We start from the raw sequence: 13,461 nt of genomic DNA on the forward strand, positions 1-13,461 counted from the left end.
CTCTCCCAGCTTCCGGTCTAAAGTGTTTTGTCTTGTTTCTTAGCTGTGAGAGGTGAGAGGACGGAGGTGAGGAAAAGAGCGATTTTACGTCCAGGTCGGGTGTATCGTGGTAGGTACCTACCTCGTAGTACACCCGACCTGGACGGTGAAATGTCCTTCCTCACGGTATCCAACTCATCAACAGCTAGAACAAGAGGCGCGGCAAAAGACACTATAGACGGAGTGGGAGTTAGTCTGAAACTCAACGCGCGCGATGATTTCTCTGCACAATGGTACCTTTGGGTTTTGTGACCACATCGACATAATTTTAGGCTCACTTGGTCAACACATTTAGAGTAAAACAGGTTCTTTAGCGCTCTTTACGCCCTCTTTATACTGGGCCCTCCTTTGGCCTCTCCCGTTACTGTTAGCCCTCAGAGGGCGCTTTTAGCCTCCCAACTGTTCATACTGAGGGGAGGTGTAGTTAGGGAGTTTGGACCTAAAATCAAAGTATAACTTTACTAAAGCAGGGTAGAGAAAGGTAGGTAGAGAAAAATAATATCACAAAGATACATAAGAAAGAAGCCAGGACATAGAACAAAAGGTCCATATTGTAAAGTAAATTCAAGAATATTAGTATTGTTGATTTTATTAACTACTAAGTACAGGAATACCATAAACTCGAACAAGTCCAGTTGAAAACATAACCTACAACAATAAAGTAAACAGGGATGTCTTCTCTCTGTTTAGTGAGTATACATAATCTATACGATGGGCATAAAATATATAGGCATTTACCACCTGCACGACACCAGTGGTTTGTAGGAGTGTTTGGTGTTATTTTCTTGACATTCAATAATAAAGTATTACTTTTGTACATAATAACTTAAACATTCATATAAGTTGGTGTGAAATTACAAAATATCTCATACAATTTTCTCTAAATTATATAAAATGATGAGGGGATTACTTCGTGAAATTTGTACATTCCCCCCCCCGCCGCCGCCCCCCCCCCCCCCCCCCCCCCCCCCCTCCCCCCCCCCCCCCCCCCCCCCCCCCCCCTGACGAACTAGGAGGAAATTGCCATATTCTTGTCGACGTCACTCGTTCCGTTACACGTCGACCCCCCCCAAACTACGCGTCCGTCACTTTGTGAAGGCGCGATAGACGAGACACATAGGAGGGGAAGCAGAGGAGAGCTTCGGAGGAGGGAGTAGGAGGAGCTGCAGGAGGCACACGAATCGTTAACCCTGCGTGAAGTTGTACCGCACAGAACTAGCCTAAAGGCCAGTTCAGGGACCTCCTCCCTCTCTCCTCAGCTTCCTCCCTGTTCTCAAAAGAGTTATGAGATTAAAGGGGAGAGGTGACGAATAGGAGCTGAGGATAGGGAGCTCTGAATCAGGGACGGGTGTCCTCTACGCTCGCTCCTCGGGCTCCTCCCCTTGACTCCTCTCTCCTCCCCTTTCGTCGTCCGCCAATCTCTTTGACTCTTGAGAGAGGAGGACTCGCAGTAGAAAATTCTTCTTGAGGTAATTACTACTGTCCTCCGTGTCCGTCGGGAGACAGATACCTGTCTACGCCCTATTACTCTCTTATTGTCCGATGTCACGCCTGTATATATGGAATATGTGTGTGTATATAAATATATTTATATATGTTAAAGGGCTTAGTTTGTTCATTGTGAGGATTATTGCATTGTGTTAGTCTCTGACCTATATAGGGGGGGGAGAGACCGGCGACTTTACCCTTTAACTTTATGCCGGTTCATAACTTATTCATTCGTATCCCTGTGGTTTATGTCTCGATCTGGGCAGACACCAGGCGGCGTAGGACTGCGTAACATGTTGTGTGTGATGTCGTGACAATGGTGTGTGTGTGGATGTGTGACATAGGTTGTGGTGTGGGACCTTGTGTCAGTAATGGGTGTGTGTCGCAGCCATGGGTGGTGACATAGGTGTGTAGCTGGTGCGCATGGATGCGTAAAGACCTCCATGTCGCGCTTAACATAATAATACGATCTACGGTGGGCGTGATTTTTCATGTAGACTCTCTCTCTTATGGTCTTGAGAACTCAAAGGACTCTAAGGTCTGCAGAAGGTTTATAGTATGTTCGTATCGTCTGTTGATGTCGTCCATACTCAATCTCAGATGGGACACTCTCGCAACTCACTATCATATAACAAATGTGTGAGCGAACTCTGTAGAAGAGTCTCGCGCGCTCTTAGTGTCGGCGCGCGCTCTTGCGCTCAGTTCCGGCGCTACTTCTCGTACAAATCGCTACTGCTTTCAATATTATAACGTCCCTACGTGTTGTCTCGGACACTCTAAACCACAGACTCATTCAGGACTGTAAATTTCTTCGCTGCTTGTCACATAACTTGCTGCTTTCGTGTGATTCATCGCGCGCGCCGTCTCGCGCGCGTGGTCAAATGGCCTTCTAAACGTATGGCGCGCTTGTGACTTCCCTGGTTCAAGCCAGGATGTCTGTATCGCGGCTCTCACTCTCGCGCGCGCGCGCTCGAGGAAGACAGATAGTGCGCGGTGCCCTGGTCACCTAGGGCTTAGTCAGCTTCTTGCGGTCCACTCTCTGCGGGTAGCACTGTGCCTCCGGCTCGCCTCCTCCCCGCTCGCCGCACGCCCTCTTGCTGACGCTTTCCCCCTCTATGGTGCCTCGTCTGATGTTGCGCTTCCCATAAAGTGAGAGCGCATTTTCAGGGGCGGGAGGTGGAAGTGTCGACCAGCTAAGGTTGTCGCTCTTTTGGATGTGTGTTGACCTTCTACTCTCCGCGGCGTTGTTATTTCTTGGTGTGTCTGGGATAGTGGTGGAGGTGTCGAGGCACCCTTAATAGATACATCGCGTTCAAGTAGTACAAAGAGTCTGCGTTTCGTAGCTCATATAGAGAGTTCGACGTTGTAGTGCTCGCTTATGTCGCCCTAAGGTGTGATGAGTAGAAATAAGATCATTGGTCTTAGTTCCGCGCCTTAGATTTCGCCAATAAAAGTGCGAATTCCTTTCGTGTTCTACTCTGCCCTCCTATCCGTACGACGCACGCGTACAGTTATACGTGAATTCGTCTTCGGCGCAGCAATTACGCAGTCACTGCCAACACGCCGCGCGCACTGTCTGTAGGCTGATAATTATGCGACTCCGTGATTAAGGAGACATACCGGCGCCAGGTGGAAAGGACAGGCAGAGAGCCGGATAGCGTAGGCATTGCCTCCGGGTCCTCGATTCTACCGTTTCCTTCGCCTTGGGCGCTGCACTGCCCTTATTCCTCCTCACGCTCACTTCCGCCCAACAACCTTTACTGCCGATCACATAGAGTGAACAATGTCGAGGACGGTCTCTCGGACAAACCTTACGTACCATTTTCGACGGTAGTCACTTGTCCGTTCGTGTTAACCGCAGTATTACCACAAGGCGCAACTTCCTTTGGGGCTACGGAGCTCGTAGCCACGGAGCTTCACGTAAATCTCTTTAACTCTACAGGAAGTTCGTACCCGCGCGACTTTAGGTATCAAGCGACCAGTCGATGCGCCTCCTGCGTTCCTCAGCTCCTCCACCTTTAAGACTCATAACTCTTTGCGATTATAACTACTACTTGGATGCTCTGAACCCAACCGCCGAGTTGTAGTGGTTCTAGGGAGTCGCGGTGAGAGGTACGTGGTCTGTGTGCCGCGTCAGAGGTGTGTGCTTTGATACATCTCATATTGTGGCAATCAGCTGTTGTGTTGAACCCCTCGCTAATCATTGATCTGTCTTCCGGTAGTACTGTGTAAATAGATCATCCTACGGGCGAAACTTTGAAAAACAACCAGGTGTGTAAGTAACTAAAGGCGGTTAACACGGTTCACGCGAGAGTAACAGTTTATTTTTCTAGTTTTCACAACCATTTTCGATCAGAGTTCTATATGAGTGAGGGACCGCTCTTTTTTTTGTTGAAGTATCTTCGGAGTGACGAGACAATAGAGCTCCTAACCTTACGGTGCTCATTGTTGTGCTAGCAGCTCGGTTTAACTTTATCTGCGTGGACTTGTCCGTCACGACATTTCAGGTCGATTTTGCATATAACGTGTTGAGTGAGTCGCAGTCAGACTCATACGTGTCGTTACTTGTGTGGTAGGGGTCACTTCGTTAAATGTAAACGCAGTGTACCGGACGGACGAATACGGATAACTATAGACGAGAGACATGTCGCCTTCGTGACAGAAAAAGTATTAGTCAAATATAATGTGTTGCAGAGTGTACAATGGCTCGATCATGTCCGGCCGATGAATCTTCCGCTGTCGCGCCGGATGCGGTAGCTGCTAAGCGTGCTATAGAAAAACGTGGGGGGAGGCCGGTGCGACGTTAAACTGTGCGAGCATAACGTGTGTTGTTGTTTTTGTCCATAGCCGGCTGCGCTGCGGTGTCGCCGGTACATGTCACTCCCCCGCTTTTCCGCACAGATGTCTCTCTAACTGGTGATGTGATGCATGCACTATTACGCTCTACTCGTGTACGACTAGTACTCGAAGATATCTCCCATAGTAGAGACGTTAAGTAAGTGAAGGGATTGTTTTAGGTCCTGGAGCTCTTTAAGTCGATTGTATATGCGATGATCCCGATTCGGTGCGGTGTGCATGCCCCAAAACAAAAGCGCTCGCACAGAACTGCTAGGTCAGTTCGGACGCCTTTGGAGGACAATTTGTTTCGGTTAAAGGTCCAAGGAGTCCCCTTTCTTGTAGCCCCCAAAAGGGGGGCAATAAAGATAGGCGGTCTTTGTTCTGGCCCTACTCTAGGGTAGGATCTAGACAGTCGTAAGTTCGTCCCCTTTACTTTCTGGCAAAGTATACGACTGTAGTTTTGTCCATTTCACCTCACACAGTGGGTTCCCTGGCTAACCACGTCGGAGTATCTGGACTTCCACGAATGAAGGTGTATTCGGTAGTAGGGTTTTGTGTCCTTCTCCGGGCCCCCGCCAAAAAGTACCAGTCCCTATCGCCACCCCCTCCGCGCTTCAAGTTCCGCTGACCGGCACAGCCTAAGAGACCGGGAGCGTGCGTGCAAAACCAGTTTTCACACCTCTCTGCCGGACCTGGGGGGTGCCGCCGTTCAAAAAATGACGCTGACGTAGCGACCGGGGAGCGTCTCTCCTTCGACGAACATGTCTCGCAATGTTGAACTAGAGGGTGGGACAGTTCTGGACCAAAGTATTAGTTAACCCTTCTATTCGCAGTTGAGCAAGGGAGGGGTCCAATAGTTATATGAGACCCCCACCCGTGTAGTGGTTGCCCCTCGTACTCTCGTTGTAGGAGTCGTCGCGTGCGCTCTCGCTCCTAGACTGGGTCGAGAGGGCCGCGCAGTCCGTAGGGCCGTCCCGACACTGTCGGGAGAGGCACTACGTCGACAACCCGCGTACTACAGTCGGACCAGTGGCACCACTGGGGGACCAGAGGAAATGTAACTCCTCTGAAGTCTCTACAAGTAAGCGGGACGCGTAGCTGGTGGGCCGCAGCTTCTCTGGCGTACCACATACGTAAGGACGCAGGCATCCAAATCTAGGACTGGATGACTTTTAGGGGTGTCAGGACAGTCACCCCCAGGGATGGCCGTCTCCACTGCAGGTGGTGGAGGCCACGAATGTGTCTCGGTAGCGAGAGGTCCCATCCTTCCTTGTAGACGTACAGCGTCCGTCCCCTGTCACCGGGCGAGTGAACGAAGTATATTTGCGCGCCTTAATGAGCGGTATACACCTTCATTTAGCCGTGAGCGGGCACGACACCTTAGTAGTACACAAATACAGGCTTGCTGCTGTTGTGTTCCGTCGTCGTGTATGTATTTAGCTGTCCTCCCACTGCTAGGTCCGGCGTCGGCGACTGTGTCGGGCCTCCGGACAACACGACCCCGCCCGTGTGCTCATGAGAGACAGTCTCGTCAATATAAGGGCGCTTCGGGACTTGTCTCCCCGTCTGGGGAGTACGGTCTCTCCAGGAGCGTACTCCCCGCGCTGACTCGGAGGTGGCCGTTTTTTTCCTCGACCAGAGGGGTCCATACCTCCGTCCAGCCTCTCCGCTCCACTAGAAAGCGTCGCTCGCGCCCTTGCGGTTACACGAGGACCAGAAGGACTCTTTCGTCCTAGTGGGGGGAGGACCCCACCTGCGCAGCGTGTACGTCTGGAATCCGGGATTACACAATGACACGCGAAAGGCGTGGTTCAGGGAGTTTTACTACGGTTAGCCTAAGGACCTGGGCTACACGTCTCCTCGCGACTATCGCCAGAATTCATCGGGCTCGCCGTGCCCTTCGCAGGGCGCGCGCCAGGCGGACGTATGTCGCCGTACGACAGTCCTCTGGGCACCCTTTAAGGCACGCCGCCCCTCACGAGAGGAGGCCGCACCTCCCTTCGGCTCGGTGTCATGCGCCGGTTACACATCGTCGGTTTCGTCCCTCGCACAGCGCGCGCTTGCCTGACATCTACTCGACACCGGGGAGAGAGTTTCTACCACTCATGGTAGTCCCCAGATCCGGCCGCAGGTGGTCCTCGCAGAATGTGTCGGTTTACCTCGCGGCAGTCCGCAACACGCCACATCCCTCCCTTCGGACTGGCCCGGCAATGCAGGGGACCGAGTGCACGCAGTAACGGACGGTCGGACAACGACTGTCCCTTAACCGATCTCGTCGCTATTTCTTCGTATACGGCCGCCGGTAAAGAAGTACGGTTGCATCCAAAACTCTAGCCGGTGCCCAGTCCAGTCGGGGAGCTACTGTTTGCACAAGATGCTCCTCATGTCTCTGAGTCTGGGCAGTGCGGAAATCGCGAGAGTTACCGTAAACCGAATCACGACGCGGTGACCATTTCGAGAAACTTCGGTATCTAGTCCAAGGGCGACTTCAACAACCGCCTCGGAGTTACTCATCCCGAGACGAGGCAATCGAGACTGTAGCTCGTTTCTCCACTTCACTGGACCGACGAGAGAGGCCACGAGGAGGCACCAGAGGTCTAGCGTTCCTCTACCGTCGAGTACGACTCAAGCGGGCTTGGGCCGCAAATCGTTTCAACTCATTCTCAACTCCCTACAGCGGGTAAAGGAGAGGACTGGGTACGGTCACGACTTATCGTACAGTCTCCTACTCGATTACAGCCCCCAACAAAATTACGCACGGGAGCGAGTTTGCGCGCGCTACTAAAGAGACGTGTTACCATGGAAACCAAACAATGGTGTAGCTGTATTAAAATCCGAGTGGAAACAGTCCTGTGTAAATCTCATTTTGTCAGAAATCGGGAGAAATGCGGGAGAAATATGACCCCGGGAGGAAACCGGGAGAGGGCAATGACATCGGGAGTCTCCCGCGAAAATCGGGAGGGTTGACAAGTATGACTCCCCTCCACATCAATCCCTTCAAACCTGGGATTTAGTTTCATATTGAAATGATTTCGTCCATCTCTTCCATCCATCTCTTTTATTATAGTTTTCTATGTATTCTTTTCGGTCCTGTATTTGTTTTTCCAGGTATAACATTTCATTTAAGTTCTTATAATCATAACAATAATAATAATTGATGGATTCATGTCCTTATGGTATTTGAGCTTGTTTCAGGTCAACTTTTGTATTGGATGTTGAATCCATCAATTATTATTATTGTTATGATTATAAGAACTTAAATGAAANGTAAATATATATGGTTTTGGACAGACTTTTACTCCCGACTAGTCTAAGACCGGTGAAATACTACAGTATTGCTAAAAAAAACCGAACACATTGGAAATCCGGTTAGTGGGTGGTCCGATTTGGGGGGGGTGGAATAGTGGACTTAGAGCAGGATACTCCGTGGTACACAAAGAAAAAACGTGGTTATAGTAGAGTCTCCCCGCACCCCTCCCAGAGGAATAAAAGTAAGATTTCATGTCTGGGTCTAGTCGTGAAAACTTTTGTCCCGACTTTGTCTCCCTAATCCCTACCGATGTACTAAGACAAACTACAAAACCTCGCGTTGTGCAGTCTCTGTACAGAACATAATGATATAGACTCTGGATGAATATATCCAAAACTCCTATTTGTCATATTATCGCCCCGTAAATTTGTGTAAATGAATGAATATTAGTACTCCCCTACGAGGCTAGCTAGCCAGGCGGCTAGCACAAGCCGCTATAAGTGAGTAGCGGCTGTGACTTATGTTACTCTGAAGAAGAGACACGCCCGCCGTTTTTCTTCCGAGCGGTTTTACCGAAGTGGTCAACCCGTCATAAATTTCCACAGGCTTTCTCTGTTATTTTTATCGCCAAACGTTGCACACACTTCATCTTTAGGGACGTCGAGGTGGGCGCACTGCCTGACCACTCGCCTCGTTTTGTGTGTGATTCTCCATTCTGGATTGTGTGAAATGCATAAAAATGAGTATTGGAGACCTGTTCGATTTTGATCAATATGTATATAAATAAGAAGTGACGGCCCCAGGGTAATGACTAGTCACTCTATGTACTCTTGCTTATGACTCCGACTGGTCCTCTCTCTCTCTCTCTCTCCTCTCTCCTCTCTCCTTTTTCTCCTTTTCTCTCGCCAAGGGCGAATTAGAAGAGGGCACAATAATGGTTTCAAATTCATTTGAACTTTATTACATGAAGTAAACTTATATCTATTAATGCGCAACCAACAACAAACACCTTCGCGGTCACTTACTCGCGGTAATTTCGACTCAAAATTTGTAGCGAAATTTACCTTGCTAGGGGTATCGGTCTGGCGCCGTCTGTATGCAGGGACCCGCCCGTAAAACGAAATGGTCCCCGCCGCGGGTGGGGCTTGAATGTAAAAGGTCCTTAGACTTAAACAGTGCCCCCACCCCCCCCCGACAATCTGCGAGCTCTAAACAGTGCCCCCCCCCCTCCGCGAGCACTTAACAACAATGCCTTTGTCCCCCAAAATCCAGTACTCTATGAAGTCCAACGGTATTCCGACAACTTCGCCAGAAATAATATACCAAAACACCGTGTAACATTGCGACACGGTTGAACCCGTTCGTGCGTCCGTTTGAACTCTCGTGCGTGTGTCCCACCTCACTCAACTCGCTTCCTCTCTTTCACTCTCTCTCTCCTCTCTCCTCTCTCTCTCTCCCTCTCTCCTTTCTAACTTGCTCCGTCTATGCACGGTCGCCAGACGAACGCGTGTCTCGTCTTCAAACACTCTCTCGGACGAAACCAGTTAAAGAGAAGTTTATATTTAACTAACGGTCGGAGGAACAGGGACCGACCAGAACGATCGGGCCAAACCCATTGCATTTTCGGGATTTGGACTACAGAAGATTACACGACGTAGTAGCGCTCAAACGGTATAAGAAAGTACTGCGTGAAGGACTATAGGTAACAGTCTAATTTATATGTTACTATTAATTTAAAGTATCGTTTATTTTTTACTATAATTTTGATTAGAAAGTTGATCAAATTTGTTTATTTTATAATCCTGCTCGGGATGTTTATTGTTGGGTCTTTGTATATTATTTTTGTAAATTTTACAAACCAAAAAGTCGGCGACTATTTTGACGCCCGGGTAAGGGGCGGGTAACTGGGCCCAGACGGGTATGGGGGTGGGTGACTAGCCTTAGCGGGTTTTAACCGTTACGCCTCGTGGGATTTATTAGTACTAAGGTTATAAATAAAAAGATTCGCAGGTTCCAAAATAGAAGTCATAGCTAAATAATGTTGCAGATAAAACACAAAGAAAAGTCTTACTTATCTCTAGTAACGAAATTCGACTGTTTCATTTTCGAAAGAGCCGACAACTACCTTTTCTAAGACCGACCTATGTGTGAAGTTATAGTCGACGGACATCTCTATGACACCTCTTCGACATACACTTTATTCGAATGGTTGGTGACAGTTACCGAAAGTACGAATATCATTCCGTGAGCCCGAAAGTCGTTGGTAAGGTCTAATAACTAATGGGTTGTGGATTGGGATTAGAAACAAACAAGGGTGCCGACGTGAAAAAAAGAGAAAGAATCTTTTTTCCTGAAACTTTCAGAATGTCTTTACACAGAGGGGACACATGTTTATGTATAAAAGACATGAAGAAGTGGATTTAGCATAATAGGTGACCTTTAAAATGTTATTGAAGGAAATCAATACTATATTATAAATAAATAAATGTTCTATAGATGACGTATTTGTGGATTATTTTGGCCTAGTTCACAATGATTTATTTACTTAAAAACAAAAGAAAACACTATCTCAAATCTCTATCACTACTAACAATATACTGCTAATAGGTAAAGCAAATGTGTTGAAACTGAGGGAAATAATTGATCATAATATTAAGATGGGAATACTTTGAATGCAGAAGGATCATGTTGTGTGAAACGTGCACTGACCGTTGCTGACTGTCCTCCGGGCGAGCTCCCACAGCACGAGTCCCAGAGCCCAGATGTCCACTCTCTTGAAGGACTCAAAACAGTCCATCTGGATGGAGTCATCGAGCACTTCAGGGGCCATGTAGCGCTTTGTGCCCACTTTAGGGTTGTTTCCCACGTCTAACTCGTTGGTGTCTTGAAAATGCATGACAGCCAGACCTAGCGTAAAAAACACAGAACATTTAAAAGTTTTACCTCAAGACACAAGACATATAAAGTGAGCAGAAAAAAAGTCCTTCTGCACAATGAAGCTCAAGTGAAGTAACAATAAGAACAATACTTTTTTGATTGAAGGGGGACTTAAAGCTTCCCATCTCTATATAACTATAGTCAAAAACCAAACACTCGACTCACTCAAGCAGCTGATTTAAATGCTGAAACACTACTTGTTTATTGTAAACAGCTCTGTTCCCACCGGATGTATCTCCAACCTAAGAACAACTCGCTTGGGAGACAAACAACTGCTACCATGTTTTCAAAACAGCAAAATGCGTCATCCGGATCAACACCTATTACATCGAGCCTGTAAAAGCCAAGCCAGTGGCCGGGTTATAGCTTGTACCTCCATTTGTTTTTTTCCCAAACACCTGCAGAGGGAACATTGGGGTATTGGATAAAGTGGACCGAGTTCCTCATTAATGTATTTTTGATTAGGCGCCCGGGTGATACATTTAAGCGGAGGTTGTTTTTCCTGAGTTGAAGACAAATATGGCCAAGCGGATAGATGAGAGTAGTGTGATGTTACTGCAGATGCATCTCTTGCACAATATCTACATTACCCATGAGCCTCAACCTTTTATCAACCCCTTCAGTAGCTTTGAGGTGGTCAACATGTTTTTGTATTACTTATTTACTGAAACCATATTTATAGCTTGACCATTCAATCTCATGTTAGTATTATAGTTGTGTTGTAAATTATTTGATGTACTATTCATCAAATTCCAACCTGACAAATGTATTATGGGATATGTAGTAGAGTTTAAAATTGATTTCTGTGACATCAAACAGATTGGTCCAGTAAAAAACAAGTCAAACTTTTCTAACCATTGGATTAAAAGGATAAGGTAAATGAAAACTAAATAAAACAAAGGCTATTGTTAATAATATAGATTGGTCAGTATTCTCACCAAGGTCAGCAATGCAGCACTGTCCGTTCTTTTGCACCAATATATTTTTGCTCTTTAAGTCTCGGTGTGAGATGGCAGGTTTCCCCTGGGTGCCAAAGATCTCCACGTGCAGGTGAGCCAGGCCGCTGGCGATGGAGAGCGCCATGCGCAGGCAGCTGGAGGCGTCCAGGGTGCTGAGCTGGAGGTAGTCGTACAGGGAGCCCATCTCATGGAAGTGAGTGATCAGCCACAGCTGAGTGCTGGAGTTCCTCGAGGTCATGTCTGAAGCTATGAAGCCTACATTGAGAGAAATATTATTGCAATTAATAACAATGGTTTTTGCACACCCTTTACATTCAATTCAAGGCTTTATTGTCATTTGTACATTAGCTACAGTGAAGATATGTCAATGAAAACTTAGGTCACAGGCTCCTCCAACAGTGCAACATATATATAGGACATAGGACGAATACAACTGATAAAATAGTGCAAGTAAATACAAATAAAATAGAATATAAATAGAGCAAGAAGACCCTACAAGTAAATGGAATATGATATTTTAGATAAATAATTTGTAAGATGCAAACAGATGAATGTTTATGGATGTTCTTTCAAAAGTTCAAGTGTTTAACAGTGTTATGGCCGGTGGGATGAAACTGTCCTTGAGTCTATAAATGGTAACCGATGGACACAACATGCATTGCATAGTTAATAAACATATCACTTTGTAAATTCAAATGTTCTTTTCACTTGTCTCTTTTTTGTTGTTGTGTTGAAGCATATTATGGTTATGCTAGATTTAATATGAATTGTTTTATCATACACATGTTGGCAGGTGTTCTCCCAGCTTATTTAGCCTGTATAAGATCAATATGGTACACACCCAGGATATTCTCATGTCTCAGCAGCACCGTGTTGTAGATCTCAGTCTCTCTGAACCAGGACTTCTCGTCTCTGGAGGAGAAGATTTTGACGGCCACACTCTCCCCCTGCCACTGGCCCCTCCACACTTCACCGTAACGGCCCTTACCTGGAGGGGAAAAACATTGGAGAGTTAGCAAACGGATATATAGAAATCAGCCAGCAGGATGTGTTTTGTCTTGGATACTCTACACTAGCATTACTTGATGTCTCCAAATGTGAAAAAAGGCTCATATTTACAGTTAAAGTTTCTGAATAGCTGAGGAAGAGAGTCAAACATTTTGCAACTATACACTAAGCTAATATTTCTCAGAAGATGAAGAAATCAAATGAGAGCTAAAAGGAAGGAGAGTATTGAAATGACATTTATCATTTAAAAATAACTCAGTCTGCCAACCCCTGCACTACAACAACAACAACAACTCTGTAAGCCGGTGTTGTGGTTGAGTCTGTTTAAATGGCAGCTTAATCTGCTGCCCCCTAGTGGCTAAAAATCGAACATCTATGATTTGCTAATCTGTCAACACATGTGGGGTAAACAATGATATACATTCTGAGCATACTTGTCAACCCTCCCGATTTTCGCGGGAGACTCCCGATTTCATTGCCCTCTCCCAGTTTCCTCCCGGGGTCATATTTCTCCCGCATTTCTGACAAAATCTCCCGATTTCTGACTGTTTCCACTCGGACTTTAATACACTACACCATTGTTTGGTTTCCATGGTAACACGTGTCTTTAGTAGCGCGCGAGAGGGTGAGGCAGATATTTACAGAAAACAGAACAAGAATCGACAACTACTCTACTCTCTGCTCACTCCTTTCCTGTAAAATACAGGTCCAGCCCACATATGCTCCATCAAGGATGGTGCTACAGGCCGCAAGGCAGTGCACTTACAACTACAATAAGCATGTTAATGTTAATCTAACAGCTCCGGCGATCCACTAGCAGAGTTTTCTGAGGCTTTAACAGAGCACTTACCCACACACTCATTGAGCGTGATTTGACGTGCGACCGTTCTCTGAACCAGGAAAGGGAGTCCTGAGCCACTTCCTGAAGTGCAGGAATGATCC

The 13,461-nt window shown here is 46.9% G+C and overlaps 1 protein-coding gene across 1 annotated transcript; it reads right to left on the reverse strand.

The window, feature by feature from the left end:
• Nucleotides 1-10,298: 10,298 nt before the first annotated feature.
• Nucleotides 10,299-13,457, reverse strand: LOC104954419 (activin receptor type-1; the record flags this gene model as incomplete). Its single annotated transcript, XM_010781522.1, has 4 exons — nucleotides 10,299-10,522; nucleotides 11,491-11,766; nucleotides 12,353-12,499; nucleotides 13,370-13,457. Coding segments are annotated over 4 exons (735 nt in total), but the record flags the coding sequence as incomplete, so codon positions are not given.
• Between the last annotated feature and the right edge of the window lie 4 nt (nucleotides 13,458-13,461).

The sequence above is a fragment of the Notothenia coriiceps genome, unplaced genomic scaffold (assembly GCF_000735185.1).
Source record: "Notothenia coriiceps isolate Sejong01 unplaced genomic scaffold, NC01 NC01_scaffold00023276, whole genome shotgun sequence".
Taxonomy (NCBI): Eukaryota; Metazoa; Chordata; class Actinopteri; order Perciformes; family Nototheniidae; genus Notothenia; species Notothenia coriiceps.